The following is a 27292-nucleotide window of genomic DNA, read 5'->3' as shown; positions in this document are numbered from 1 at the left end:
CAAATAGAATTCCAAGAACCCTAAAATAGGGGAAAGGATGGCTTGGCGGCAAGTGATGAATCGCGCGGCGCCCTGGCGGAGCGGCGGGCAGATTCTTGGGCGGCGCTGGGCGGCATTGTGTGAGGATCATCAGGTGTGGAGGGCAGTGCAAGGGCGCCAAAGTCCAGACGCGCCGTGGAATGCAATGCAGGGGTTTGGAACTCCATCCGACGACCTAGCTCTGTTGATTCCTGTGGGATTGCCTTTGCCCTGGCCTGCAAACGGTCCAGCGCCATGGTCAGCTCACGATGAGGGTACGCTTCAAGAATTACTTGCATTGTAGAGACTATAGGCCTGGAATTTGACAGTGAAATGCCCCGAGATCTTGGATGCCGACGAGAGGTAATCGCTGTTCTTTCTCTTCGGTTTTAGTTTGAGAATCTCTTTTTCTTTTCGGATTTGTCACTCCTAGCTCGATGATCATGATGCCCAAGAGGACTTATCAGCCAAACAACAAGAAGCGGAAAAGGACTCATGGATTTCTCGTGAGGTGAGTGAAGTACACAGTCACTTTCTCGCGGATCAAAGCCAAGTTTTGTTTGGCGCAGGATGAGGACTCCAGCAGGGAGACGGATTATCAGGCGTAGACGGGCCAAAGGAAGATGGAGGCTAGCAGTGTAGCAGGCACATTTGTAAGTTGACCAGTTCCAAACTAGTTTTGTGCTTTGCTTTCAAAGACTTGTTCGGGAAAATTGAGCTCAGCTTATGAGTTGAGCTCAAAGTCAATGGTAGTCAACGAAAGTCTTTACTGTCATTGACTTCGAAAACTAAATTTTTTTTGTCCAAAGTTGTGTAATTGCATGCATAAACCCTAGAAAATTAAAGTAAGTAAGCAAAATAAGAATATACCAAAGAATTTATAATTGTTTGGATCACGGTGGGACAGTTAGAGGGTGGGGAGGGAGGGATTATCATTCTTGGCACTCCTAAAATTTCTTGACAGCCGACACTAGTAGAAAAAAAGTGTTCTTTCCCCTCTCATGGATCTCAAGAAATTCTGGCTGCCAGTATTCATTGGAATTCTCATCTTCTCGCCCTGCGATGCAGCGAATTCGCGGAATTCGAGCGCCAAAAACTGGAGCAAATCCCTGGACGCCACATTTCCAGAGCAGCTCCGGCGAGGATTGAGATCATGCGCCACAGTCGCCAGCCCGGGCGAGGGCGGCGTGTGCAAAATCCTCGCGGCCATGGACGAGCAGCTCAAAATCCTGGCCGCGCCCAAGAATCGCGATCCTCCTCCAAGGAATTCTTGCAAATTCAAGAGTGACAATGGAGCATCGCTTCATAGGTACGCGACGGATCGATCGCCGGCGCTCCAGGCGCTGCTCGATCGCTACTCGGCCATGCACAGCGCCTGCGTCGCGCGCGACCACGACAATCTCCACCACATCATCGCCAAGAACACCGCCAAGATCACGAATCCCAGCCAGTGCCGCTACATCGTGTGGAGCTGTACCTTCGGCCTGGGCAACAAGCTCATGTCCCTCGTCTCCACATTCCTCTACGCCATCCTCTCCCAGCGCGTCCTCCTCCTCGAAGAATCTCCCTCCTGGGATCGCCTCTTCTGCGAGCCCTTCATCGATTCACACTGGAAGCTCCCGCGCGGCCTCTCCCTCAAGGACGATCAATCCATCTCTTTCCCGGATTTCTATGCGCGCTGCCGCGGCCGCCTCGCTCGATCCGACGCGTGCCGCTCCCAGCCCGTCCTCCCGATCGTCTTCTCCGCCAACACCAAGCCGGAAGAACACCGATTCCTCGTCTGCCCGTCTGCCATGGCATCGGTCAGGAACATCCCAGTCTTGAATTTCAGGAACAGCAACCAGTACTTCGCGGCGGGATTCTTCCTCAATCCATCCCTGCGCCCAATCCTCGAGGCGATCTTCCCGGAGCGCCGTGTCTTCCACAATCTAGCCGGCTTCCTGCTCAACCCTAGCGACGAGGTCTGGGGATCCATCCAGTCGCTCCACAGCATGAAATTCCGAGGCGCATCGAGAAGAATCGCGGTCCAGCTCCGCGAATCCAAGGGCGACTACCGCGACTACTACGACGCATCGGTGCCGCGCTGCATTCGATCCAAATCCGGCCTCTGCCCGATCGAGATCGACGAGTTCCTGGAATCCAAGAACAAATCCATCGCCAGCGACGATTACATCGCGGTCTACGTCGCGTCCCTGGTGGGCGAGCACGCCGCCAAGCTCAACGCGAGCCTGCGCGACGTGGAGTCCCAGACGGGGCAGAGATTCGAGCTCGTGACGCTGGGTGCTGACGAGGAGCAGCGCGATGACGTGGACCACCAGCAGAGGGCCCTCGTGGACATTTGGTCCCTGAGCCTTGCTGACGTGTTGCTGACGAGTCACATGTCCACGTTTGGCTATACGGCCCAGGGACTGGCGGGATTAACTCCGTACTTCCTCAAGCCTTGGCGGGATGATCCTTGCTGGCCCAGCGTTTCCAGTGATCCTTGCTTCCACTTTGCGCCATCGAAGAAGCTATCGTGCCGAGAGGATGGATTTAGCTTGAGTGGGAGAGAGAGTGGTGGCGCCGCCATGGCTTGCCCGGATCTCCCAGATACTGGGATGCAATTGTTAGAGCCGCCGTGAGTGAATCGAGAAAGAAGAACTTCAATCCAGGCAAGAACAAAGCAAGAATCGATCGAGCAGGATAAACAATGTGGAATTTCAATGAGTTTTGCGTAATCGATCAGGCCAAAACATGAATTACAATGCTAGAAGCCTAAAGTTTAGAAGAGGGGATGGATGATCCGGGATGGGCGGTCATGGCGACCATCTTTGCATTGCAATTAGCGGCCACAACGCTAGCAAGAAATCCGCGATGGCTCCTATCGATGGTTCGTGCCAGGGGATTCCTTTCTTCCCATTGAGTTCTCTTGCTTTCTACCTAGGTGCGAATTAAACCCAAGAAATGCAAGGAATGTTTGGGAACTGGCTACAATGTTGAGTGATCTTCTCCTTTTTCTTGTTCGACTGGGATTTGATTCTCCTTGTGCTGAATTGGCGATTGCAGCTCTGCCTAATGTGCAAGGCCCGCGGCAAACAAGGCAGGCTCGCGCAAAATTCCAATTGCAAATCTCTCAAGCGTTGATTTTCAGGTGGGCTCTTCACTGGATCGCCGCTGGAGAAGTGCTCGCTATGCCAAGGCCGGGGAAAGATCAGCTGCGTACGCTGCGCGGGCACTGGAATCGCGAATCGCCTCTTCTTCCGCCTCAAGAAATCCTCCCGATAAAAGGTCTTCAAATTCTGTTTTTTAGGGTTCTTTATTTGTGAGGGAGAGGGTCGTTTTTTAGGGTTCTTCATTTGTTTCAACTAGACGAATGTACAAAACATATAACAAAGCTCACGCCCGTTTCCTCGCTTTCTTCGATTTCTTCCCGGACGACGATGGCGATGGCGATCCCACCCCGGGCGCCTTCTTCTTGCCCCTGTGCTTCCTCTCCTTCGTCCTCCTCTGCTTGGGCGGAGGAGGATCGGCAATGGGACCTGGAAGAACGCCCGGCTTCATGGCGCTTCCTCGCGGCGCGGCACACGGAGGAACCCTCACCCACGCCGGCGGGAGAGGCCGCCGTGGAGACCAGACGAGATTGTTCTTGAGCGCAAACCGGACCTTCTTTCCTCCTCCACTGCTTAGATCTTCGTCGCCCGACACCGACGTCGATTCCACCTCCTTCTCCGACTGTGCCGGCTGCTCGTCGCTGCCGCCTCTCCTCCTGGGTGACGCTCGTCTCGGACTTAAGCTCGGGCTCGGGCTCCGCGATCGTCTCGGGCTCCTCCTCGGACTACTCCTTGGGCTGTCCTCTGGATCGCTGTCGCTGCTCTGGAGCGCAAGCTTTAACTCGCTTCTCAGGACTCTTCGCGACTGGAACACTACCGCCTCGCCGGTGATCCTCTTCCGCTTCCTTCCATTCACGGAAAGGCTTGCCGGCTCCGCCAGCTCCTCCGCCACCACCACCTTTGGTGGCGGAGTCACGGCCGGCTTGAGCATCCCCATCGCCGGCGAGGAGACGCCTCCCTCCGATCTGCTAAAGTCTTCGCAGAGCTGCTGGAGGAACTTCTTGTTGATCGCCCCCAACGATGGCTCCGCCGAGAGCTCGAAGAACTTCCCCGCGAGTGGAAGACCGAGGACGAGAGATCCCAGGCACTTCTTTTCCTCCTCGCCACCATTCTCTACCTTCACTGCTTTGCGAGCCTCCTGGAGGAGCTGTAGGAAAACCGTGTCTCTCACCCTCTGGAGCACCGTCTTGTCCGTGGACGTTGCAAACACCGCGACGAATGGCTCGAGGAGGATCCTCAGCACCTCCGACGATGGAGGGATGCGGCTGCGCAGCTCCTCCACGAAAGCCTGCGCCAAGAAGAGATTGACGCCCTGTGCCTGGCTCTCCATCAAGCTCCGCTCGCCAAAAGCCTCGGAGAACTTGGAGATGAGTTCTTCGCTCCAGCCGTGACTCTCCAGCACCACAAACATCTGGCTCAAGCAGATCTGGAGCAGCAGCCGGAACTTCTCCAGCTTCTTTTTCTCGATGCCGCTCCATTCCACGATCATGGTCGAGAGCAGCACCTTGAACGCGAGGATGGCCATGTCCGGACTCAAGCTCCCGACGATGGTCGCTACGTTTCTTATCAGCTCACCCTGTTCCAAGGCCTTGGACGTCGACCAGATGCAATAGAAAATGCTCTGCCAGATCCTAACGAGGCACCGCTCCTCCACCATTGAGCACGAAGCCAGCCATTTTCCAAGAGCTTCCAGAGCCTTGGTCCTCACAGCCTTGTCCGGGGACGAGAGGTTCCTCGGCAAAGAAATCTCTAGCAGCGACTGTTCACTGGTAGAATCAATCTGTGCTTGGTTCTCTGGATCTAGTTCTGGCTCTTCCCGCGAGGAGTCTGGAGTTTGATCGCGATCTTCCACCCTCCAAATTTTTTCAATGGCGCCATCCACTACTTTTTCCACTTCCTGGCTACTGCCTACCTTGCCTACCTGTGAATGTGACAGTGGAGGAGCTTGGGCTGCCCAGCCGCGATCGCCCAAATCGAGAATACCTCCACCAAGAACATCGGCTGCCATGCCCAGCGATCGATCACAACCCTAGTGTCCTGGAAATCCACTTAGAGCCGCGAGAAGACAGAGAGAAAAGAAAGGGATCGCGCAGACCCACGAGACCTAGGAAGCACCAGCTATTATGCTTGCCTTTTGTTGCGCGAAGCCCGGCAAGCGCGATTGCATCGCCTCACATCCCTCACCGCGCTCGGGCAGGCGGCCAGAGCGCCTCCAAGGGCCAGATTTAAACGGAGCATAAAGCGCCACTGGAAGCCATAGCCAAATTTCTCGATCAGAATCTCGTCTGCGCGCCACGTGTCAGGCACGTCAGCAGGTGGGTACCTATCTATATTTCAACTTTTATGGATTATTTTTCAAATTATTCCCCTTGATTACTTAGCTTTGGTATTTTGTCACTAACACTTGCCTAGCATATGCTGTCCTATTAGTAAAATACTGTTTTGATTGTTATAATTTTGTTATATTAAAAACTAAAAGTGGAATAGTATCAAAAAAATAAATATTATATTTCACTTTGAAAGAAGAATTGAGGGAATTATGCCCAGAAAATGTTAGGTGAACACAAAAGTCAATTCTTGTAAACTTGATAATATAAATATTTAGAACAAAATATATTCCTAGGGAAAAGTAAAAATAAATGTTCATTAATAAAAATATTAGATACAAATTATTATTTGGAAACATGAATATATTTAGAAAAACACCTGACCCAGAAAAGGTAAAAACAAATTTTCTATTATTAGTAATATATTATATATAAATTATATTTTTAGGTGGGATAAACTTATATTAAGAGAATATTACTAAGAATAATTATTACTCATTTTTATTAGCAAGACATTACTTAATTATGAAGTTTACTTAAAATATAAAACAATAAGTTTTTAGGAACATTAATATATTACTACCCAAATCCAGTCAAGACAATAATTACTAACAAAATCTTGTAAATATATATGCTATAGAAACTGTAATTCCATAGTATTATGTACTAATAAATGATATTTATAATTAGGAAAAAGATTTTAAAACATTACTGCTTAATCAAATACTGCATACATTATCCGCCACCCGCGAGCCCCAAGGTGGTGGGACTCGGAAATGCCCCTCATCTTGCAGCTCACCATGCAATCATTGAATTCATTCACCACCTTGTTCTTGAAAATGTCTCTACATTTTATTTGAAAGTATTTGTGAATCACAACAATCCATTGATCCAAAAGAAGTTTTACACAAAATCTCAAGACTTACCTGGCACTTAGTCTCGTCAGGTTGATTGTTATAAGTTTGCAAGCACAAAGGATTTACAATGCATCAAGCAAGCTCCAATCTAGAGAGAGAGAAAAAACTTGTCTTTCTTGAAGAACAAAAGAGAAGAATAAAATTACCAGCAAAATACAGGAGCACATCTTGAGAGCATTGGCTGCAAATATGGGAGTTGTGAGCAAAATCACACCAACAAAAACCACAACTATATGTGTTCTCCAGTTCAAATGGTTTTCTAGCAAAAATTCCCTCTTCTCGATGGATTTTTTTATGATGGGCTTTCCACATTGCTTCCTGAAAAGATCTTGGCAATCTTGGGAGACGATCTTGAGAAGTATAACCTGGTTATAGTTTTTCTGTGGCTGCTTGATCGCCAATCTCTCAACAGCCCTCTTGCTCGAGCAATGCTGCTGCTGGGTGAGTCTAGTACCTGGAGTAGCACAAAATGCCCTTGCATTCATCGCCAAAATGGATAAAAAGAAAAAGAGAGAAAGATACATGGTCACCACATCTAGAACTCTTCCGAATTGGCACATTGTCATGAAATCCAGCACTTGCCTGAAGATCTTAAACATCTCCATGTTGAAGATTCTATTGCTATGGCCAATGAACACCGCATTTCAATCGAGCGGCAGGTCCGGATGCTGCAACACCTTGCTCCACCACTAGGAGGATGATTAGTCGAACACCCAAAAGCTAAGGTTTGCTTTTCTTTCATCCAGCCAACTAAATCATCTTTCTTTGTTGCTTTTACATTAAGTTTATGTAAAAGGGTTCCTTTGAGCTTGTGGCTTGCTCCTCCGATGGAATGGTTAGTCTATGGGAGTTTCCGCTAGTACTTTCAAAACAGTGGTGAAATTCCATGACACAAATGCTAACATGATCTCTTGGAACAAGCATGTGGTTCTCAAGAACAAACACTTCACTATCAAGTTCCCCAAATTCCCAGTTTCAAATGGCAGCTCGCCACTGGTGGTGAGTTCCAGTTGAGTGGCATGTCTAGATGCTGCAACACCTCACTCCACTACTAGAAGGATGATCAATCTTGCTCCAATCACCAAATCTTCCTTGCAACCTTGGTGCTCTAGTGATCTCAATACCCAGATGACAAGTGTAGCCATGGTCAACACATTTCCATGTGACACACATTGCCAGGCCTTCCTCTCCCGCCACATGTGGTTTGGCTGCCTCCCATTGGCTGGGAGCAAACATTAGCGCGATTATTCGTTAACATGTGATTACCGAAATAACCCCTTTATAGTTACCCCCATTGAACAGCTACAATTGGCTGGATCTAGCGGCCTAAAAAGTTTGGCAACTCCTCCTTATTATGATAGATTTTTATTAGTGGAGTAGTTATTAAAAATACTTGCTTTATAAATTTAGACTAATGATAGGTTGCAATCCTTATTGTGCATTTTTGCATCTGCAAAAATATCTTATTTTTAGTGGCTTATGAAACCTTGCAAATACTCTTCTTGTTGAGTAATCAAACTTCATTTGTGAGAAATATGTAAACAGAAGAAAAAAAATAAAATATGAAAAAAAAATCACAAACTTCTTGCTGGACATAAACAATCTCTCTTATAACCACATTCAGCCCATATGCAATTTTTCAATATATGTTTAGTATAAACAAAACCACTCTTAAGAAATTTAGAAAAAAAATACTGCTTTTTTTATGATATTTTTATTTTAGTTATGAGTCATTTCAATAAAGAATCTCAAGAACTTATAAATTATTACTCTTCCTTTATCATTTAAAAATCTCCTACTGCCTAATTCACTCATCTACTCTTAAAATCTATGATGTAGTGGCATTAAATAAATAAATAAATATAAAACAAATGAAGAAGTAGTTGATTAAATAAAATATATTTTATTATAGAGTAATTGATTGTATCTAACTCCTAAAACATTTCTCTCCTCTAAAGTATATACACAAGGGCTTTATAAATCAATAATAAACTTTTTGATAAAGAGGTAAATATTTTATCTTTGTGTATCATCCCAAGCAGAGCAAAAGAAGAAACTTTAGGTGAAATTGAGTTATAACTAAGCTTAGGCATCCAAAGAAGAAAGACTTGATCTATGCGAAAAGTAGTTAGAAACGGTTATAAAATCATATAGTATATAAGTAACATTTAGACATGCTGAAAAACAACCCCCACTCACTATTGTATGCATTTGAATTAACCATTTTTTCTTCTGTTTATGGATGTTTGTGCAAAGTAGAGTTGAGATAATAAGATATGCTTATCCTTATTTACGTATTTAGAATTCAAAATTGAATTCTCTTCTCATTCTTCATTTTTTTTTCTCTTCTTCTACATTTTTGTCTCTGTTTGTTTGTCACTATTTTGTAGGTAAGAGCAAGAATGTGAGTATAGGCAGAAAAAACCTTATTCACTTTTAATGACCACGGTGGGATAAACTATCACTCTTTGGCTTGAAAATAGTTTGAAAAAATTGCTTGTGAATTCTAAACTTACTTAGCACTAAGAATCACAAATAGATCTCTTTAATAATTGCAAAGGTCTTGAGTCTAGACAACATTGAACAAAACAGTTTTTTTAATGATTTTAGTGGCGTAGTGCCTAAATAATGTAAGAAATATAGTTTTTCAACTATCACCAAAGTCATAGAGTATAGGACAAGTTTGAAATTAGAGTACGATATGCATTGCCAAAAAACTCAAGTTTAAATTTTTTCACTAGCAATTTCTTGAGAAAAATACAAAAAGAAAAAGAAATGGACTTTGTTTGATATGGAAAACATGATTAATGTCGCAAATGTGACTTCAGATATCGAAAGTTACTTGTCGGCTATTCCTTTCGGATATTTTTTCTTTACTGCCACGACAGTAGGAGGATGGTATTGCTGGGCCCATTATTAATTCCCACTTGAGCTAGTTGAGAAACTGGTCAATGACCATGTACTTAGATAAACATAAAGTAGGAACCTTATGTGTTTCTTGCTGAGCATATTCGGCCTGGTTTGAGAAAATTGAGTCATTGGTTTGCACTTGCTAATATCAAGAACCCCCGCGATGTTGAAATTAGTCCCTCAATATTTGCTAGATAATAGTTTACCGTGTTTGCCAAACACCCTCGTTATCATGCCCTTTATGTTAGTTTCATTCCGGTCCCAAATGCTATTTATGGAAGTGTTTAAATTTGCTCATTTGGCATATTTATGGAATGTAGAGATTAGCTTGAACACAATGATGTTCATCCTGTGTCCAAATTCACAATCTAGAGCCATTTCATATTTAGTAAATTTCAAGTTTGTCCCAGAGACTAACTCCTGATACTAAGGGAGGCTTGGGGTGAAAGCCCAAAGCGTGTGTTCCTCAGGGGGGGGAGGGGGGGGGATATGGGGGGTTCCAAATGTATAGTAGGGATAGTGGGTAGGTCGGGCATGGTTGACCAACTTGAGGCATAGTTTAGCTCTTGCTTGCGTGCTTGTTCTTGTTCTGCGTCCGGCTTGGGTCTAAGCCTAAGTTCCATTCCATGCTAGTTGGTGGAGTACCTATGTCCTTGCATTAGGCCACCGGTATGCCGAAATAGCACCAGACTTTGTTTGGCTCCATTTTGCATGTTGGTCCTGGCATTCGGATGCTGGTTGCTCTAGGACTGTTCCAAGTCACTTCGGGCTCCTGTCCCTTTGCTCCTTGGGCTATATGCTTGGGAGTTGCTTTGTGGTTCACTTCCGTCACTCCTTGGCTCCATGCTTGGGAGTTTGGCATCGTTCCTTCGTTCAGTGGCCCAAGGCCTTGAACATTGGGTTCCACACCACTGTCCTTTGGACATGTGGCATATAACATGTGGCATGTGTCACGTGGCATAAAGAGGGTTTAGGTTCTGCTTTGTGGTGTTATCCTATAGTAAATCATTATAGGATAAAGGGTCAAAACCACGTGTGCTACATTTGGTATTAGAGAATGAGTCTCAATGAGTGCTATTCAATGAGATTGGGCAACTAGTCTCGTTGCATACGCAGAGATGAAAACGATGATCCGAGTGGGTACACGTTTGGGTGCAAAGGCTTCACAATTGTTCCTTGGGTATGGATTTGGTTACCTTTTTGTACCGTAATAATGTGAGCTTGCTCTTAGGCTCATGAGAGGGATTGAGTTATTCCACTTGCACAAGTTTGCACTTGGGCTCGTGAGTGAGGCACATTATTAATTCAAGATTACACTTTGAGTTGGTAAGATGGATTTGAAGTGTACCATTTTGCATGAGTTTATGCTTGGGCTTGTGAATGGGGCACATTAGCAACTCAAGGTTGCACTTTGAGTTAGCAAGATTAATGTTAACCTATCAGTGGTTCCATGAGCTGTTTCAATAGTTCCATGAGTGTTTCCAAGTACCATAGGTGAAAGTAAACCTTCCCTGGGTTTACTATGAGTGGCAAATAGGCTGGTCTGTAGCTGTTTAGCACAGCACTAGTGGATCCTTCCTAGGCATGAATACAAGTGAATCAATCAAGACTATAGGGATGAGTCTATTGATTCAAGTAATCATTGCTATACTCTCTCATAAACTTTTCTTGGATTGGATTAAAGGCAGTGCAAAAGCAAGCTTGAGATTTGATAAAAAATGAGACCAAAAAGAGAGTCGTCAAGGACGAAGGATCAAATACGTAAATCATTTTCTCTTCTTGGAGAGATAATTTGCAATGAGGCGTGATTCATTGCTCGTGTTCACATTATACAATCAAGAGTCTCTACCTTGATGCATGTTGAAAATGATGGTCTTGTAAATGGTGAGTCATGGGATGAATAGTGGTGAAGCGTTAAACCATTTTTTTTTAAGCTTGCTATTGAAAACTTGGGTTGCAATGCTCAATTCTTTTCTAGGGAACCTTGCTATTGCTCCTTAAGTAGCTTGGTGTTGGATTAATTTTGAGTTTGGTTGGAAAGAGAGTGGCATAAGCTTGCCTATGTTGTGAACAAAAGTTAGTAGTGTTAAGTGTTGTAAATCTCTATTGATGGGGTGTGGCATTTATGTTGCATTTTGTCAAATTGAGTTAGCACTTGATATTCACGTAAACCTTTGAAGTAGTGATATAGGCATTGCTTGTGGTGTTGCTCAATTGATGATTAAATCATTGTGATTATTATATCATATTCATGTGATAGTGAGCAATGTGTTTACGAAATTGCTTGGTTAAACGATGATCAACCCCAAAGTGATTGATAGTGAAGCTAGTCTACTTACACGTAGTAGCATTGTAGTAGATTTGACTGGATTCCTGATGGTGGTCCATTATGCTAAGCATAAGTTGGTTCCTTGTTCCTTGAGAGTTTGTCCATTGAGATGTTTGAAAAAGTTATAGCACTCATTTGTTATAGTTTGTTGGCTGATCCGTTAGTACTTGGAGTAAATTGTTGGATGGAGAAAGTGTGTAGTTGAGACATTAACATTACTAGCACTTGTGTTAGTGGAAGTGGCATTGTTATTTTGAGTGATGAGGAATTTTCTTTAGAGTTTAATTTTCCATGTCATTTTTCTTGTTAGTGTTTTGGCTTCACATTGTATCTTGAAAGTGATTGAAGAAGGGTGTTAGTGCAATTTGGATATCCAAAGATATGGTCTTCATGATCAAGCCTTGGATGTTCATTTTGCATTTTTGCGGATATCGGAGTTGGATGTCGGAAGTATGGGCAAAAAGATGTTTGAGCTTAAGTATACTATGGGTCTTGAAAATTTATGTTAAGGTGAACCTATGTGAAGTTGTTAGTAGGAGGAAGTCAGTTGAGTCTTGAAAGTTTGTACTCCTAGACTGAGAGTCATTTTTTCTTTAGGATGGAAATTTTCCACAAATTTTCTTAGGCTTTTCCAATGGCTGATCTATTGATCATTTGCCCGAAAACCATTCCATTTTCGTAAGCTAATACAAACTAGTGAAGGGGTTGGAGTTGACTTTAATTAGCTTAGACTTTAGTATATAATTTGTATGATGCGGCCCAAAAGAGATGCTGACTTTTGGGGCTAAGGCAATTGAGTTGGATAGAGTCTAGAGTTGGTATAGAAAAGTGGCCATTGCACTTTTCTAAGAAGGGTGACCCTTATGCCTTTCTTCTGTAGTGTTATGCTCAGTGGCAGATTACACTTTGTATTTCGTTAAGACTCTATGAGAGTAGTAAGCTTTCACTGATCTTGACTTAGTCTTGGTAGCCCTATGCCTTGGTTGAGGATAGTGATGTCCAATTTGGTTGTTTGAGTTTGAGATGTTAGTACCCATACTATAGTTTTGTCTATAAGGAGGTTGTGTACCGATATAAGTTCATCTCATGGTCTTCACTTTAATTTAATTAAGTGTTGATCATGCATAGCTAGCCTTTTCAAGGCATGCTCAGAGCTATTGGCTAAACGCATTAGTGAGCTTATTGCAGTTGAGTAGGATTCGAGTGGTCATTTAATTCATGCTTGTCCATGAGCCAATATCTCGTACCTAGGGTATTACGTTTATATTGAACAAGTGTATGACTCAATGGCACAAGTGTAGTGTTTGGTTCTTGTGAAGGCAAGTTGAAGAGTGATTATTGATTGCTTTGCAACTAGTGATTGCTGGTAGACTTTGTCAAAGATTGTGACACTTGCTTCGTTCGATGAAAATTTAGCAGTGATGGGCTTGCTTTACCGGATGGTGTTATGGAGGATCGTGTTGTTAAACTTACATGGGTTTTCCATGTTGGCATATCGATTCTTTTGTCGATATCATTTGGATAAGTTTAGTTTGTAGTGTTGGATTTCATTAAGTCTTGGATGTGGTAATTCACTCCTTGATGATGTGTTATCTGAAACTAAGTATTGTTGAAGAACTGGTCTCGGATATTGATTAAAGTATCTTCAACTTTGGTTAGCTTAGTTGCAAGAGAGTTTTGAGTGGTGGTTCACTTTTGCTTTCTTCTAGCTTTGTTCTGGTGTTGATAGCATTGAAGTGATGATTTGTCATTGACATTATTGATGTTGAGATTTAAGTGAAATAAGATGTCTCTCCAAAAGATTGATGTCGAGTTTCATTAGTCTCGATAAAGATAGTGTTGATGATTTAGCTATGGCTTTGTGTTATTAGCATTCATGCATTTTCTAGTTAACAATTGTGTTAACGTTCAAACGAATTGAGTGGCAAATTTGAGTTAGTTGTGTTCTAGATGAGATTATTTAGTAGGGGTTGAGCTTTGGCTTTTCCTTAAAAAGTGATCTAGTCATGGACTATATTAGCTTTACGAAAAGAAGAGTTAGTGATCAATATTGAAATGTTTGAATCTTTATTGGATTTAAGTTGGAATATATTGATCATTGATGATTCTTCTTGTGCTTGTTATAAAGTGAGTTACGTTTTGCTATAGATGGATTGATGAAGGATCGTTTCGTGATCACTTGTTGAGCATAGCTCCATTATGTTTGGCTTTTGAATTGATGCAGATATGCTCTTCATTAACTTTGTATTATGAAGTTTAGCTTCTGGATGTATTGAGGAGGATATTGTGGGTTACACCATGATTTCTTCTTTAGCATTGAAGTTAGTCCATGCGAGACTCGTGATCGTTGTTAGGAAAAACTTGGCTATAGGCTTCTTCGAGTTTTTGGTTCCTTAAGTTTTCATGCTCATTGTTCCATTTGTTCAGAGTTGTTAAGGAAAGGCATTTTTAGCTCATTAGCTTCAATGTTGAAGTTTGCTTTTGCATTTAGCAATCATTGGTGATGATTGATTATCAATTAGGATGGTCAATTATCCTTGTCAAAGGTTTTGCTTGGTTATTGTTGATATAGAATGATTCGCTATTCTTCAAGATGGTGGATTCTTTCTTTGACAATGATTATGCATCTCTTTCTTGATAGGATGATTGATAGTCTTTCATAATAGTTGGTTATTTTCTTTGATAGCTTCTAGCTTTTCGCAATACCACATGTTCTTTGTGGTTTACTCTGGATTGGTCTTTTGGGTTTGAGACATCAATAGGATGTTGCCGATGCTTGCTTGAGCAACTCTGGTTCCTTGGTATTATTGACCAAGATATATTCAAACTAGCTGGTGCGATACTTAGCATGAACGAGTGTTTGTTAGTCTTGCTATGTTCATTCTATTTTGTCATTTATTGTTTGAGTTAGTTCTGATAGATTGGGGACCTTCAGGTGATGTATTCGCAAGTATTTTGCTTGCCAATCAATGATACTTTATATTCTTTGAGTTCTTTAAGTGTAGCATTCTGTCTACAATCTTTCATAGTTAAGTTTTATCATTGAGTTTACTTGATGACATACTTGCTATTGAATTTTGTTGATGGTGAATTTTGTGTTTACCAATTATGATAATCTTGGTGGTTCCTATACTCTAATGCTGGTTTATTGAATGATAACTTATTTGGAATACTTTTGTGTTTTAATCTAAGATTTATTCACTGATAATTCCGACTCTAAGGTATCATTGTCTATTGACTTTGATATTGTCCATTTATTGATCTTTAAGTTTGGGCCAGTATAGGTAAATTGGCTTTGGCACTTCGTGTGTATGGTGAAATCTTTAGTCATGAGGTAGCTACTGTCGACTGGTCACATAACCTACCTTTTTGTCGATGTTCCTTATTCCGTTAAAAGGGTGTGACCATGTAAACAACTCTAATTGCCTATTTATAGTAGTCTATCTAAACTTTACCAACGAGTTTGGTTTCTTTGCTCATGAGCGTTGCGGCCTTTGGCTTTTCTCTCTATGTCCCTATAGGTAGGGGCGTATCACACTTTTGTAAGCTGGGTGACATCTAGAGTAGCAAGGGTGGCTGACTCCGTTGGTTATTTCCTTGTCGGCGATGGCCGGAAGGTGTTTGAGCTAGTAACGCATCTGTGTTAGACAAAGAGGTTGCCTCCTAACTCATTTAAGTTGATGCATTTCTTATATAGTGTGAATATCATGAATTTTTTCTAGAGTTGTTTCCTTGGCAATATTCTAGAATCGAGTGTGCATCGACGAGGACATCAATCTTCCCTAGGGGGGAGAGTGTTATATCTTTGTCTATAACTTTGATATTGTACATCCTATTAATCTATAGTTGAAATCTATAATTTGTGCTAGAGTTGTCCATAACTCTATCATTTTGCTATCTTGCTGTTTTTGGAGCTTTCATTTTGGCTAAATTGAAACATTTAGTGATCCATTTTTAGAAATATATTGTCTTTCCCACAATTCATTAGTATCAAACATATATGAGTGTTCATTATTTAACTTTGCTATTTAGATTCTTTTTAATGATTTCCATAACTCATTTTTGGCTATTAGTCTTTTGTTCCTATTCTTTGATTGTTACACCAAACAACATAAGATCATTACTTCCATGTTTGAGGTATCTTTTCAGTTCCATAAAAAATACTTTGTGTCGCTAAGTCCAAAAAGTGTTCACCCTTAGTAAATCTCCCTAATATTATTTCCTATAAACTCTATCTTGTGCAGTGAGATTCTCCTGTGAATGTGACTTCGGGTATCGAAAGTTACTTGTCAGATAATCCTTTCGGATATTCTTTCCTTATTGCCACAACGGTAGGAGGTTGGTATTGCTAGGCCAGTTATCAGTTCCCACTTGAGCTAGTTGAGAAATTGGTCAATGACCATGTACTTAGATTGGATAAACATAAGGTATGAACTCTATGTGTTTCTTGCTGAGCATACTCGGCTTAGTTTGAGAAACTTAAGTCATTGGCTTGCACTTGCTAGTATCAAGAACCCCCGTGATGTTGAGATTGGTCCCTCAATATTCGCTAAATGATAGCTTACCATGTTTGCTAAACACCCTCGCGATCATGCCCTTTGTGTTAGTCTCATTTCGGTCCCAAATGCTATTTATGGAAGTGTCTAAATTTGCTCATTTGGCATATTTATGGAATATAAGGATTGGCCTAAACACAATGGTGTTCATCCCATGTCCAAATTCGCAATCTAAGGTCATTCCATATCTAGTAAGTTTCAAGATTGTCCCAGAGACTAACTCCTGATATTAAGGGAGGCTTGGGGTGAAAGCCCAAAGCGTGTGTTCCTCAAGGGAGGGGGGGGGGGGGGATATTGGGGGTCTCAAATGTATAGTAAGGATAGTGGGTAGGTTGGGCATGGCTGACCAACTTGAGGCATAATCCAACTCTTGCTTGCGTGCCTATCCTTGTTTTGCGTCTGGCTTGGGTCTAAGCCCAAGTTCCATTCCATGCTAGATAGTGGAGTACCCATGTCCTTGCGTTAGGCCACCAGAATGCCGAAATAGCACCAAACTTCATTTGGCTCCATTTTGCATGCTGGTCTTAGCATTGGGATGTTAGTTGCTCTAGGACTGTTCCAAATCACTTTAGGCTCCTGCCCTTTTGCTCTTTGGGCTGTATGCTTGGGAGTTGCTCCATGGTTCGGTTCTATCACTCCTTGGCTCCATGCTTGGGAGTTTGGCACCGTTCCTTCATTCAGTGGCCCAAGGCCCTAAACCTCGGGTTCTGCACCACTGTCCTTTAGACACGTGGCATATGTCACATGGCATAAAGAGGGTTTAGGTTCTGTTTCATGGTGTTATCCTATGGTAAATCACTATAGGATAAACCACATGTGCTACAATTAACTACTCTAAAATTCTTTTCTTCTGAGTAAATTCTCACTTGGGTTTTTAAAGGACACATTTTCCAACAGGATGTCACAATTTTTCTAGGCATACACAAATAAGAAAGTTGGGCATCTGTAACTCTTGTTTTTGACTCGAACTTAAAGAGAGTTACGTGAAGAACAAATTAGGGAATTATTCACTTAAATCTTATGATATTTTGACAAAGGCAGAATCATAATTAAAACATTATGTTGTCTCAAGGCTTTGATTCAAGGTCTTTTAGCTTGAACAATTACTCAAATACGGTTTGAGAGTAGATTTATCTCGAGTTTAAGTCTCTTATGCATATTGCAAGAACTTATGAGACTCGAATAAGACTCATAAATTGAAAATTTGGAAACGGTTATCATAAACCACTCTAACTATTTAAACCACTTTACACCTAATACACCTAAGTGAATTAATCAAGACTTATTTCTTATATATAAATATTGACTTATATATTTGCTCTTTATCTATACCTCACTTTAGAGGATATAAAGCACATTACACATCATTGCCCTTGATTTCTCCCTATGGGGCCAAATGTGATATAAGTACTCTCACAATCTATATAAGAGTGACACCTTTCACATTGAGTAGTGTTTGCAAGCTCAGTCAATAAGCATAAAAATCTATTTATTAGACCAATTGTGCTATGCTCAATTGCTAGGGGAAATACTCACCATTTTATGTGTGAAATACCCTTTGTAAAGTGAGAACCACCATTTGTGAAACATGATCCATAAGTGTACATACCTCTTCACAGAAAAGAATTACCATTTAGTGATCCCCACTTTATATGATTAGGCAAAAGTATAAGAAAGCAAAAACTAAACTATTTTGTTTGCTTAACTAAGTGAGCAGAGACCATACTTGAGCTCACGAGTTGAAGAGTTGAGCTCATAACTTGAGCTCAAGTTTCAATTATAGTTTAATACAAACATTAAAAACTTTAAAATATTAAAGTTATAGCAAACTTAATAATTTCATAACTCTCTATATATTACATAGATAAAAATGTTCTAAATAACACTTCTTGTTCTAACAATTTAAATATTTACTATATGCCATAATAGGGATGTTTGTTAAAATATAAAATAAGATGTTTGCAAAAAAAATATTCTTGTCACTTCCTTAAATTTATACTCTATGCTTTTTGGCTAGTAAATAACAGGTTTGTTAGAATTAAAAAATTAATAAATCTGAAATAAGATTTTATGTAAGACCATATAACCGTTTAAAAGGAAAAAAAAATAACTGTTGATGTAAACTTTTACATATAAAAAAAAAATTTGGTTCTTTTCTAGAATACATTCTTGAGGGTTTTGTCATAGCATATTGTCTAGAATTTATGAATCTTCATTCACACTTTTATTTAAAAATAGGGAAATACATACAAATATCTGTAAGTTTTAGTGTTGATAACTTTAACTCTCATAATCTTTCTTCCCAGAGTCAAAGGTTAAAAGATGCAATAACTATCCCATTGCACAGCATAACTAAACCACACAAGAGAATGAAAGAGAGGATAGTGAAGATAGTGATCATGAGTTGGAGATAAATGCAATAATAGAGGGCACAACAAATTGAGTGAAAAAGAATGTTATCATACTTGTTTTAGAAAACTTCAATTCTGTGACTTTCAAGAAATGCCCTATATATTTTTTAACTTTTGGTGGAAAAAATAGTGATGATCAGTATAATGGTATATATGCTTTTGCAACACATTACAACATCACACACCCGAAAAACTACCATGAAATATTTTTTAAAATGGTAAAGATAGAAATGAAGACACACGAGTACTATGGGCAATATTTGCAAAAAGAACACTCACAAGTATATAAAATGAAAAGTGAAATGAAAAAATGTTTTTAATTAAATATATAAAGTATAATAAATTTATATTATTTCCTCACACTTCGTAAAGTCTGGACATGTGGAAGAAAGAAAGTCTTAAATAGCAATTGTGTACTCTCCACCTTTTGTTTTGACTATATACTACTTTGCAAGTGTAGTGATGTACTTCGTGGAGAAAATCTCACACTCAAGTGTTTGAACTAATTTATTTTACCCTACTTTTGCTTGGAGACGGTATCAATAAATTTAACTACTTTACCTTTTCTTATTGGCCTCCTATGCATCTTTGTAGGAATAGTCCTGATTCTATCACTCATGGCTCTAACTCTCCTCTCAAGATTAAAACTAGATTTTTTAAGGTTTTCAATCTCATCTGAGATGAGTGCGACCCTATTAATAACTAGCCATTCTTTAGGTACTGCATTAGGTTTAGTCACTATAGTGTCTTTAAGTTGCTTCTTATGATTGGCATTAGTGTTGCAACAATATAGCTAGCATTATCTCGAAAATCCTCTTTTCTTTTATTCCCTATAGAAACATAGGGTTGGAATAGAAGCAAATTTGTCACCATGAATTTAAGCTCAACATTTTCCCCTTAGAAGCATTTCCACACACTTTACATTTGATTTTGTTAGGATGCATTGGATTGCCCATTGCTTTAGCTCCATGCTATAGTAAGCAATTTTAACCTATTGTGATACATTCTCTTCATCAGCCATTAAAGTGGTTTAGTTCGAAAGTGATGTCTTGGAGCAAAATAGTACTCAACATCAGGCTTGTAAGAGCTTTTCACTCCAAGGTCCGTGTTAACATCTTCACCAGTAAAAATAATGCTTTGAGCGGATAGTCTTCATATCACCAATAGAAGCTTGGGGAGTGTACTCCATAGATGTGCCACGCGCCACTTCCTCAACTGTAATTGCCACTATTCGGGTGGGTGGAGTTAATTTTCTCTTCATTTTATCACATAACATCTCAACAAAAGGCCTTATTCCCATGTATTTTCTTTCCTCGAATGCTAACACTTTTGAAGATTGCTCTATAGCACATATCAAATTTAATAAACAAGCTTCGTATAGACTCATCTTCTCTTTCCTTGCCTTAGAGGAACACCAACTCCAAGGCTTACTTTCAAAGAGATTCATAGTTAGGGTGTATATAAGGTCCTTAAGTGGTTGATCCTAATGGAAAAGGCAATATTAAGAGGCAAGAAAATGAGAAGGAAAAAAAAAAAAACCTAAAAAGAATGATGTCCCCACTGAAACATCTTAACTTCCCACCACCCTAACTCAAGTTGTGATAGACAACTTACGTCCATATAGCCATCTTCACACCACCACATTTGGATCACATTTGATTTTGCCTTATGCTCTTCTTCAGAAGGTGCAACTTGCCACTGTTTACACAACTCCTTAAACATTAATTGAAACTTTGGCTTGATAAGGTGGCAATGCTAGTTTAGGCTTTGAGCCCAGTGGAACTCACAAGTCCCCTCACAACCTTCCAATGGCTGACCATTCCCAAAAACTATTTGGACACCATTCCAGTTTGCACCAGCCCGATCTGCCATAAAATCATAAAAGTTTGCAGGCTTATTAGTCTGCTTTAGGATAATATCAGAGAGGGACTTCCAAAATATTTCCTAGGCTATCTAATTTTGTACTTGAAACTTGATTGTCACAATTATCAAGTTATAATGTAGCCTGTAAAAACACAAATAAAGCTCTATTTCGTTAAAGTGGGATTTATTCAGTAAAATGGGACTAGGTACAAATTTTCAAGTATTTGAAAATGACGTGAAATTATATGTTTTTTGTCCAGGGGCTAGACATATCTGGGGCATGGTGACTAGCGCGGTGACTTTGTGTCCAGACTGAGTCCATCTGGTTGTATAATAAATCTCATTGTCAAGGTGAACAAGCCGAATCTGAAGCTAAAGAAGAGCGATGGCATGCGCGCACACACTATTTGTTTGTTCATTGAGCGTGTGGTGAGCTTTCCAAGATGAACGTCATTCCTATTAGCCAGACATATAACTTAATGGTGAGAACATTTAGATATTATTCAATGTTATCTTTTTCTAATGAATCTAATTGTGAAGGTGTAGCAAGAGGCATTGCTAGTTTGGAGAAGTCATTTAACTCATTTGACCCTTAGTGTATTTTCATGAAACTAAATAACATTCATATTATTAAGGAATTTCTCTAGTACCTTTTTTTTACGACATAGAGGCTTGCATTTCTTTCAAAGGTGATTTAGTAAAAGGCCTGAGGGCACATGCCATTCTATTTCTCAGACCGGTATTAAGATATACTAGTGCAAAGGGAAAAAGGTATTTGGTGATCAAGTAAATGGCATGAGGGCACACGCCATTATAAGCCTAAGCGCTAGTGGACACCTCCTTTTTGGTACTCTCAGCGGTACTATCATCCTTCTCCGGGTCAGTTGTTTTGCTTTGGATTGTTGTCTCTGACGTTACTGGGGCGTTCTCGATAGTTGTTAATGTTGCCGTTTGTTCAGAAAAATGATCACCTGGAGTATAGTACGGGGAGTTTGGAAGACTTATATATTCTACATCTTCACCTATCTCCTTCTCCGTCTCCTTTTCTGCCTCACTTACAGATTTTGTGCTTGCCATGAGAACGCTCTTCACCCTAAAATATGGAGTTCGTTGTGTTATAAAAGGAAACCAACACACACGCTGCAAGGGAATGATGGTACATAAAGCACGTAAGCCCACAATATGGGTTTATGTGCCATTAATATGGGCCACACGCCATATTATTAGATTTATGCACGTGTGATTGGTAAATGCATATGTCACATCATCTCAGACCACATGCCATCATGCCTCCTCTAATTCAGATTCGGATTGTTCACCTTGAAATAAAATACATTAGAAACTTAGTAAAGGAATATTAATGAATCTCACCTTGAACCCGGGTTATGAATGCTCTTGCTGCATCTCTTGCATGGTCTAGCAAGGTGATGGTGGCACTCTGCTTCCGCATCCAACCATGCACAACATTATCCACCGATATGCTCATGCTGGGATCCCTTGGATTCAGCACCCATCTCTTTTCTAGGCAATCCTTCATATATCCGGAACTTGGCTTGAACCACTCCACAGTTACATTGAAGGAGTTAGTTTCCGCGTCCTCCTCTGCATCAGTGATGCAGCGCCCCACCCATATCATTTGTTTTTTATTACTGGGTCTGACAAGCACAACCATTCCTTTGCAGACCTGTACTGGATTGAATGCTGAATCCGGCTTCTTGTTCCTCGGCCCACAATAGTGATCCTCAACATCGTTATCTGTCACTGCATTTCCAGAGGACATTGTTCCGCTACTATCTGGTGCTCTGGGTTCTGGCCAAAAGGACTCTTCCAATTCTTCATATACAACCGGCCCATTTTGGATAGCAGATATAATCTTCTCCCAGTATTCGAGCAAAGGCTTGCACCTCTGGATATAGGATTCTCCACCAAACACCAACCCCCTCTTCCAGAAGGCAATATGCTGTCTAATCCCGGCCACTATACTTTCCTGGTCTTTGAGTCCATCCGGGTGCATCGGCCGTGGGGAACCCTGAGGAATCATAGGTTCCCCAGTTATGGGATCTCTCTTGAAGAGTTCAATGCCGTCCACTGGCAGCCACACTGTGTCCCATTCTCTCATCTTGTACCTCATCACTGGAGCACCGTCACACATGCTGAAATGAAACTGAAGAGGCTTGGAGTGGCCAATCAGCGTTTTGGATCCGTCCCTGATGTAGCCTCTTACAAACCCCTTAAAGTCTGGAACCTCTGTCACAAGTGCAGCTTCAACAGTGCCTTTGATGCAATTTTGGAATTCATCGTAGAGTTGTGGGAGGGTGAGGACATTGGATCGCTGGAGGGACTCTGCCAGGTGACTGAACATGGCATCGACGTCTTCATGAGTGTGCCCAACCATGAGAAAGCCAAGTGTAACCATTTCAAATATGCCTTTGGCAACAAGCATCGCCAAGTACGCGAAGACGTACATGTTTTTGTTCTCACTGCCAGCATTGTCTGTTTGGAGCAGAAGATGGGGTGGAAGGCCACATCGGCCGCAAGAACTTCCTTGAGATTCTGCTTCGTTTGGATGAGGCTGTGCATTCACCGGGCGACCAGCCTCGTCGGAATGGCATGAGGCCTCACGTGATAACCCTACAATCTGACGGCCAACATATTCACTGGGATGGCATGGGGACTCACGCGATACTGCAAGCCTTTGCTCCTCCTCCAGCTGAACCCTGTATGGGGTTCAATCAACAAGGGCCTTATGCAAGGGTTGGCCGTTCAGCTCAGTCTGTGCACTTTGCAGAGACCTTAAGTGTTTTGCTAGGGACGCAATCATCATGTTTGCACCCCCGCCACCCCATAGAGGTACAAAGAAGTTCCCATAGTTCTGGGCACCATGCCCATGAGCGATTATGCCAAACAGAGACACAGGCAGCTGCATGGATGAAGAGATTGCCTTGGGGGCAGGATTGAGTCGAGGTAAGCACGTCTTTTTCTGGTCCATTTTGTCGTGGATGATGCAGAGGTAAGAGTCAGGTCTCTCCATGGAGAGAATCCTGTTATGATAATATGCAGTCCTGCAGCTTCTCTGCTCGATGTTGTGGTCGAGCCGCCTTCTAACCAACGTCTCTTGCTCTTGAGCGCTGCAAGAATTCTTCGACAAAGCCATTTTGATAGCAGTGCACTCGTCACACTTTGAAAAGCTGGAGTACTTTCCTATACTCACATCTCTGAACCTGTTGCTCCACAATCTACTAAATCTAGATTGGCTCAGCTTCTTGTAGCCATTACTCTGGAGTTCCTGATTCACATCTTCCAATATGGCCCCCTTGGTATACATGGAAGGGAGAACTCGTTGGGTGTCTCGTGTTCCATCTTCCAAGAGGCGGGTTTTATGTGGTTGCTGCTCGCTACATGTCTCGACAAACCTCTTGAAGATTGCCTCTCCATATACAACATGACCTCTGGTTTTGTGCGTACCGTCGTTCCCATGGACTGCCTGTTGAACCCTTTGTTCCTCGAACTCAGTTTTGATTCTGTAGAATGTGGTTCGAGGGACTCCATAAATGATTCTCCATGCCTTCATGCAGACCAAACCCCTCTAGAAGACCATGCCCCTCACCTGATGTTCTGAAGCATCAACAGATGACCGTAATGCCTCATACACAAAATTGCGAGCTGCCTTCCAGGACAATGTCTTGTATCTTGCTCTCTCCTCTTCAATAGCATCCCAATCAGCATGTTGACAGCACCTCCTCTTACAACAAGCAACTGTCGAGACCATTCGAACCTCCATCACCATTTTTTGCCTTTTCGGTTCGTTGCTCAGATCCCTTTGGCTGCGCTTTAGGAAGGTGTACTTTCTTTTCCCATGAAGAGATGTTCTGTCATCAGTTGTAGTGGTGTTTGATTGTGAATCCTTCACATTCTCAAACACTAAGTGCCTCAATTTCCACTGCACAATGCTTCCAATAGTCAGACTGTTTTCTTCTGTGTCAACAACCTCTAAAATCGCAACTCCAATATCATCCCAGCCCAATTCTTGATTAGCAACCGCATCTCTTGGATCGACAACTGTGGCTAAGCCCTCAGCTACCACCTCCCCCTCGGGGTTGTTTAGAAACACCTTTGCCTGAATCCATGTAGCACAGTTCTTAAGATCCACGGAGGGAACATGCGTTGCACTTGCGCTGTCCCCAACATCTGCTTTCTTCTGAAGATTTTTCAAGGCAACAACAACATTTACCCCGATGACCATCTCTCCTCGTTCAATAGCGACCACATTCCCATCGAAGACAGTCTCTACTGATACAGCAGCATTGCCTTCCCTAAGCCTTTGACAGTGTATAACAAAGTTCTGATCCATAGACACAAGGGTCCCTTTTGCAACTCTCTTCCCACCATTCAAAATGTAAACCTTTTCCCTAACCCTGAAGGCCATTCTGAAAGTGCAGAAAAGAAGTTAAGACCATACAAAAAATGATTGGAGAATGGCCTAAATCATAACATACCAAACAACCTCAATAGCATGAGGTCACATGCCATTATTCAAACATGCTATTGACACCCACGTGAAATTTCGCATTCACAAAATTGGCATGAGCCCTCATGCCATTAGTGGTACCACTAATGGCATGAGGCCTCATGCCATTTCTAAATGTGGTCCTAAGCCATTCCATGGTGAACATACCAGGAAGCACAAGTGCCGAATATCAAGAGGAAGTGGTAGCCACACCAAAAACAGTGCCGCTCGCAACATCGCAACTGCTCGTAGCGCCGCTCGCAACACCGCAACTGCTCGTAGCGCCGCTCGCACAAATTGCCACTCGCATAAACTGCCGCTCGCAATGGCGCTCGCAATGCTGCAACCACTCGTAGACGCATAAACCATAGCTCACAATGCCACTTACACAAGCAGCGCTCACTGCGCTCAGCGGAACCAAGAACATGGCGCATAAAAATGATAGACCTAGGAATGAGTTCGAGAATTCAAAAATAACACACGCTTGAACGTCACATCAAATCCTCTGACAAACCAGATCTTATGACTCCTCTGACAAATTTCAAACTGAGTAGCTTCTAGACTTTGCTGTCGGAGGTTGAACTTTGTTACATCATGTCCTTGCCTCGATCCAGCTGTGCCATGTCAGTGATTCGAACTTTGCCATGCCATGTCAGCGATCCGCGCCAAGATTATTCGCCGTGTAAAGGAATAATTATGCTGTGTGTGTACGTCCATTTATGGCAATATAAGGCCACACGCCATTCAAAGAATAATGCTAGTCGAGCATTTTTTGGTGCATTTTTGGGTTCAAAATTGCATGAGCCCACACGCTATAAAGTTTACCTGTACCAAAAATAGAAACAGCTTTATTTACTTGGGAATTTAAGTGGTCGAGGCATTTTTAAACTTACAAACACATGCCCTACTTACATTCCTTTGGTTGCTTAAAATTCAAAAATATTATAAACCTTTCTTTTTGCATTTTCAATGTTTTCAATTATGGTTTTTGATTTTCGCAGGACCAGCCTAGTAATCTATTTGCATCCCGTCATGTTTATAGCTAGCTTTCGTTTGTCCCCTTCGCTAGCCTGAGATACATCTGCTCGGCATCTGCCTCTTACAGCATTTGCCCAGAAAGGGCATCTTTCTTCACGCAGCATTTGCCACATGTTTAGGGTTTAGGGTTTAGGGTTTAGCAATTCAGTAGCTTGATAAACATGCAAATATAGAACTTGATGCAAAATCCTTTGATATGTCACAATGCCCCTAGGACCATAAACACATTTCAATAGAGAGGGTCCTTTCATTTCATAACTCCTTACGTAGATCTTAGTGAAACCAGAGTTAGTGAAGTTAGTTTCTTGTGATCCCGCATTTGATTGTGATGTCCCTTTGCAGTGTCGATGGAAAAGTCAATGCACACCAAACTGTAAAATCTTGGAGCAAAATAACGGTCGGATCTATGGCAAATGCCCCTGAAATATTGTAAGGCTCGTGTGGTCTCATGTGGTGTCTGATCGAGATGCTTCTTTGCAGGGTCATCAAGAAAGACATTGTATACCTTTCTGTAAAATCTAGTTGCGATCTAACGGTTGGATCTCCAAAAAACTCAAAAAAATCTCGCGCGTGTCAGAATATCCTAGAAATATACTCCTATGTGCCCTTGAAAATGGCATGCGGCCCCACGCCATTCAAGAGATAACGCCAGATGACGCCGAGAATTTTTTGGTGCATTTTTTGGGTTCAAAATTGCATGAGCCCACACGCTATAAAGTTTATCTTTGCCAAATAGAGAAAAGTTTATCTGTGTCATGTGAGGTAGTTACAGTCTTTTGTGCTCAGCATCTGCCTCTTGCAGCATTTGCACTGAAAGGGAATTTTTCTCCATTCAGCATTTGGCCCTGAAAATGGCATGCGCCCACACGCCATTCAAGGAATAACGCCACAGGACGCCTGGATTTTTGGGTTTAAAATGTTTAGGGTTTTTTGGGTTTTTTAAAAATATTTTGGGTCCAACGTTTTTTGGGTTTCTTTGGTTCAAAATTGCATGAGCCCACACGCTATAATATTGATTTGAGAGAAAAATAGAAACAGATAAAATTTCTTTATTTAGCTGAACATCTGCCATTTTTGGAAATACAAGATGCTTTGGAATATCCAATCATGCATGGTATAAATATAGCGAGGGTATTAAATGATATCCCAATCATGATCTTTCTTTTGGATTTCGCGTGCATGCAGTCCGAGGAATGATGACGTTGCGGATTTCTTTTGGATTTTGTGTGCTTGCATGCGCGCGGCAATCCAAAAATTAATGGTGGCGCCCAAGTCCGAGGAATGATGACGTGGCGGGATTACCAACCGTTGTGACATTTCACGCGTG

At 41.8% G+C, this 27292-nt stretch overlaps 4 protein-coding genes across 4 annotated transcripts in view; 2 read left to right on the top strand and 2 right to left on the bottom strand.

The window, feature by feature from the left end:
- The first annotated feature begins 11 nt into the window (after positions 1–11).
- On the top strand, positions 12–811 carry LOC9656298. Its single transcript, XM_024685674.1, has 4 exons — positions 12–293; positions 348–381; positions 452–529; positions 588–811. Exons 1-4 carry the CDS (start codon positions 38–40, stop codon positions 658–660), a joined length of 441 nt encoding a protein of 146 aa, XP_024541442.1. The 5' UTR covers positions 12–37; the 3' UTR covers positions 661–811.
- An 84-nt stretch (positions 812–895) lies between these two features.
- Positions 896–3413, top strand: LOC9648235 (probable fucosyltransferase 8). Its single transcript, XM_002980631.2, has 3 exons — positions 896–2887; positions 2942–2992; positions 3064–3413. Exon 1 carries the CDS (start codon positions 1020–1022, stop codon positions 2637–2639), a length of 1620 nt encoding a protein of 539 aa, XP_002980677.1. The 5' UTR covers positions 896–1019; the 3' UTR covers positions 2640–2887; positions 2942–2992; positions 3064–3413.
- On the bottom strand, positions 3333–5380 carry LOC9656297. Its single transcript, XM_002980490.2, has 2 exons — positions 5212–5380; positions 3333–5144 (listed from the first exon to the last, which is right to left on the bottom strand). Exon 2 carries the CDS (start codon positions 5113–5115, stop codon positions 3394–3396), a length of 1722 nt encoding a protein of 573 aa, XP_002980536.1. The 5' UTR covers positions 5116–5144; positions 5212–5380; the 3' UTR covers positions 3333–3393.
- Positions 5212–27292, bottom strand: part of LOC112350041 (H/ACA ribonucleoprotein complex subunit 1-like) — a 40761-nt gene continuing 18680 nt past the window's right edge. The window contains exons 2-4 of the mRNA XM_024685501.1: positions 7476–7573; positions 6717–6805; positions 5212–5392 (exon numbers count right to left, since the gene is read on the bottom strand). Of these exons, the coding sequence (XP_024541269.1) occupies positions 5212–5392; positions 6717–6805; positions 7476–7573 (368 nt within the window). The remainder of the gene's footprint in view (positions 5393–6716; positions 6806–7475; positions 7574–27292) is intronic.

This window comes from Selaginella moellendorffii, unplaced genomic scaffold, assembly GCF_000143415.4.
Source record: "Selaginella moellendorffii unplaced genomic scaffold, v1.0 SELMOscaffold_45, whole genome shotgun sequence".
Taxonomy (NCBI): domain Eukaryota; kingdom Viridiplantae; phylum Streptophyta; class Lycopodiopsida; order Selaginellales; family Selaginellaceae; genus Selaginella; species Selaginella moellendorffii.
This window is presented reverse-complemented; position numbering and strand designations above follow the sequence as displayed.

Excerpts from the sequence above, each read along its gene's own strand:
- LOC9656298 (XM_024685674.1), top strand. The coding sequence starts at position 38 with ATGGCTTGGCGGCAAGTGATGAATCGCGCGGCGCCCTGGCGGAGCGGC. Across the intron at positions 382-451 it reads ATCTTGGATGCCGACGAGAG|CTCGATGATCATGATGCCCA; the intron begins GTAATCGCTGTT and ends TGTCACTCCTAG. Across the intron at positions 530-587 it reads ACTCATGGATTTCTCGTGAG|GATGAGGACTCCAGCAGGGA; the intron begins GTGAGTGAAGTA and ends TGTTTGGCGCAG.
- LOC9648235 (XM_002980631.2), top strand. The coding sequence starts at position 1,020 with ATGGATCTCAAGAAATTCTGGCTGCCAGTATTCATTGGAATTCTCATC.
- LOC9656297 (XM_002980490.2), bottom strand. The coding sequence starts at position 5,115 with ATGGCAGCCGATGTTCTTGGTGGAGGTATTCTCGATTTGGGCGATCGC.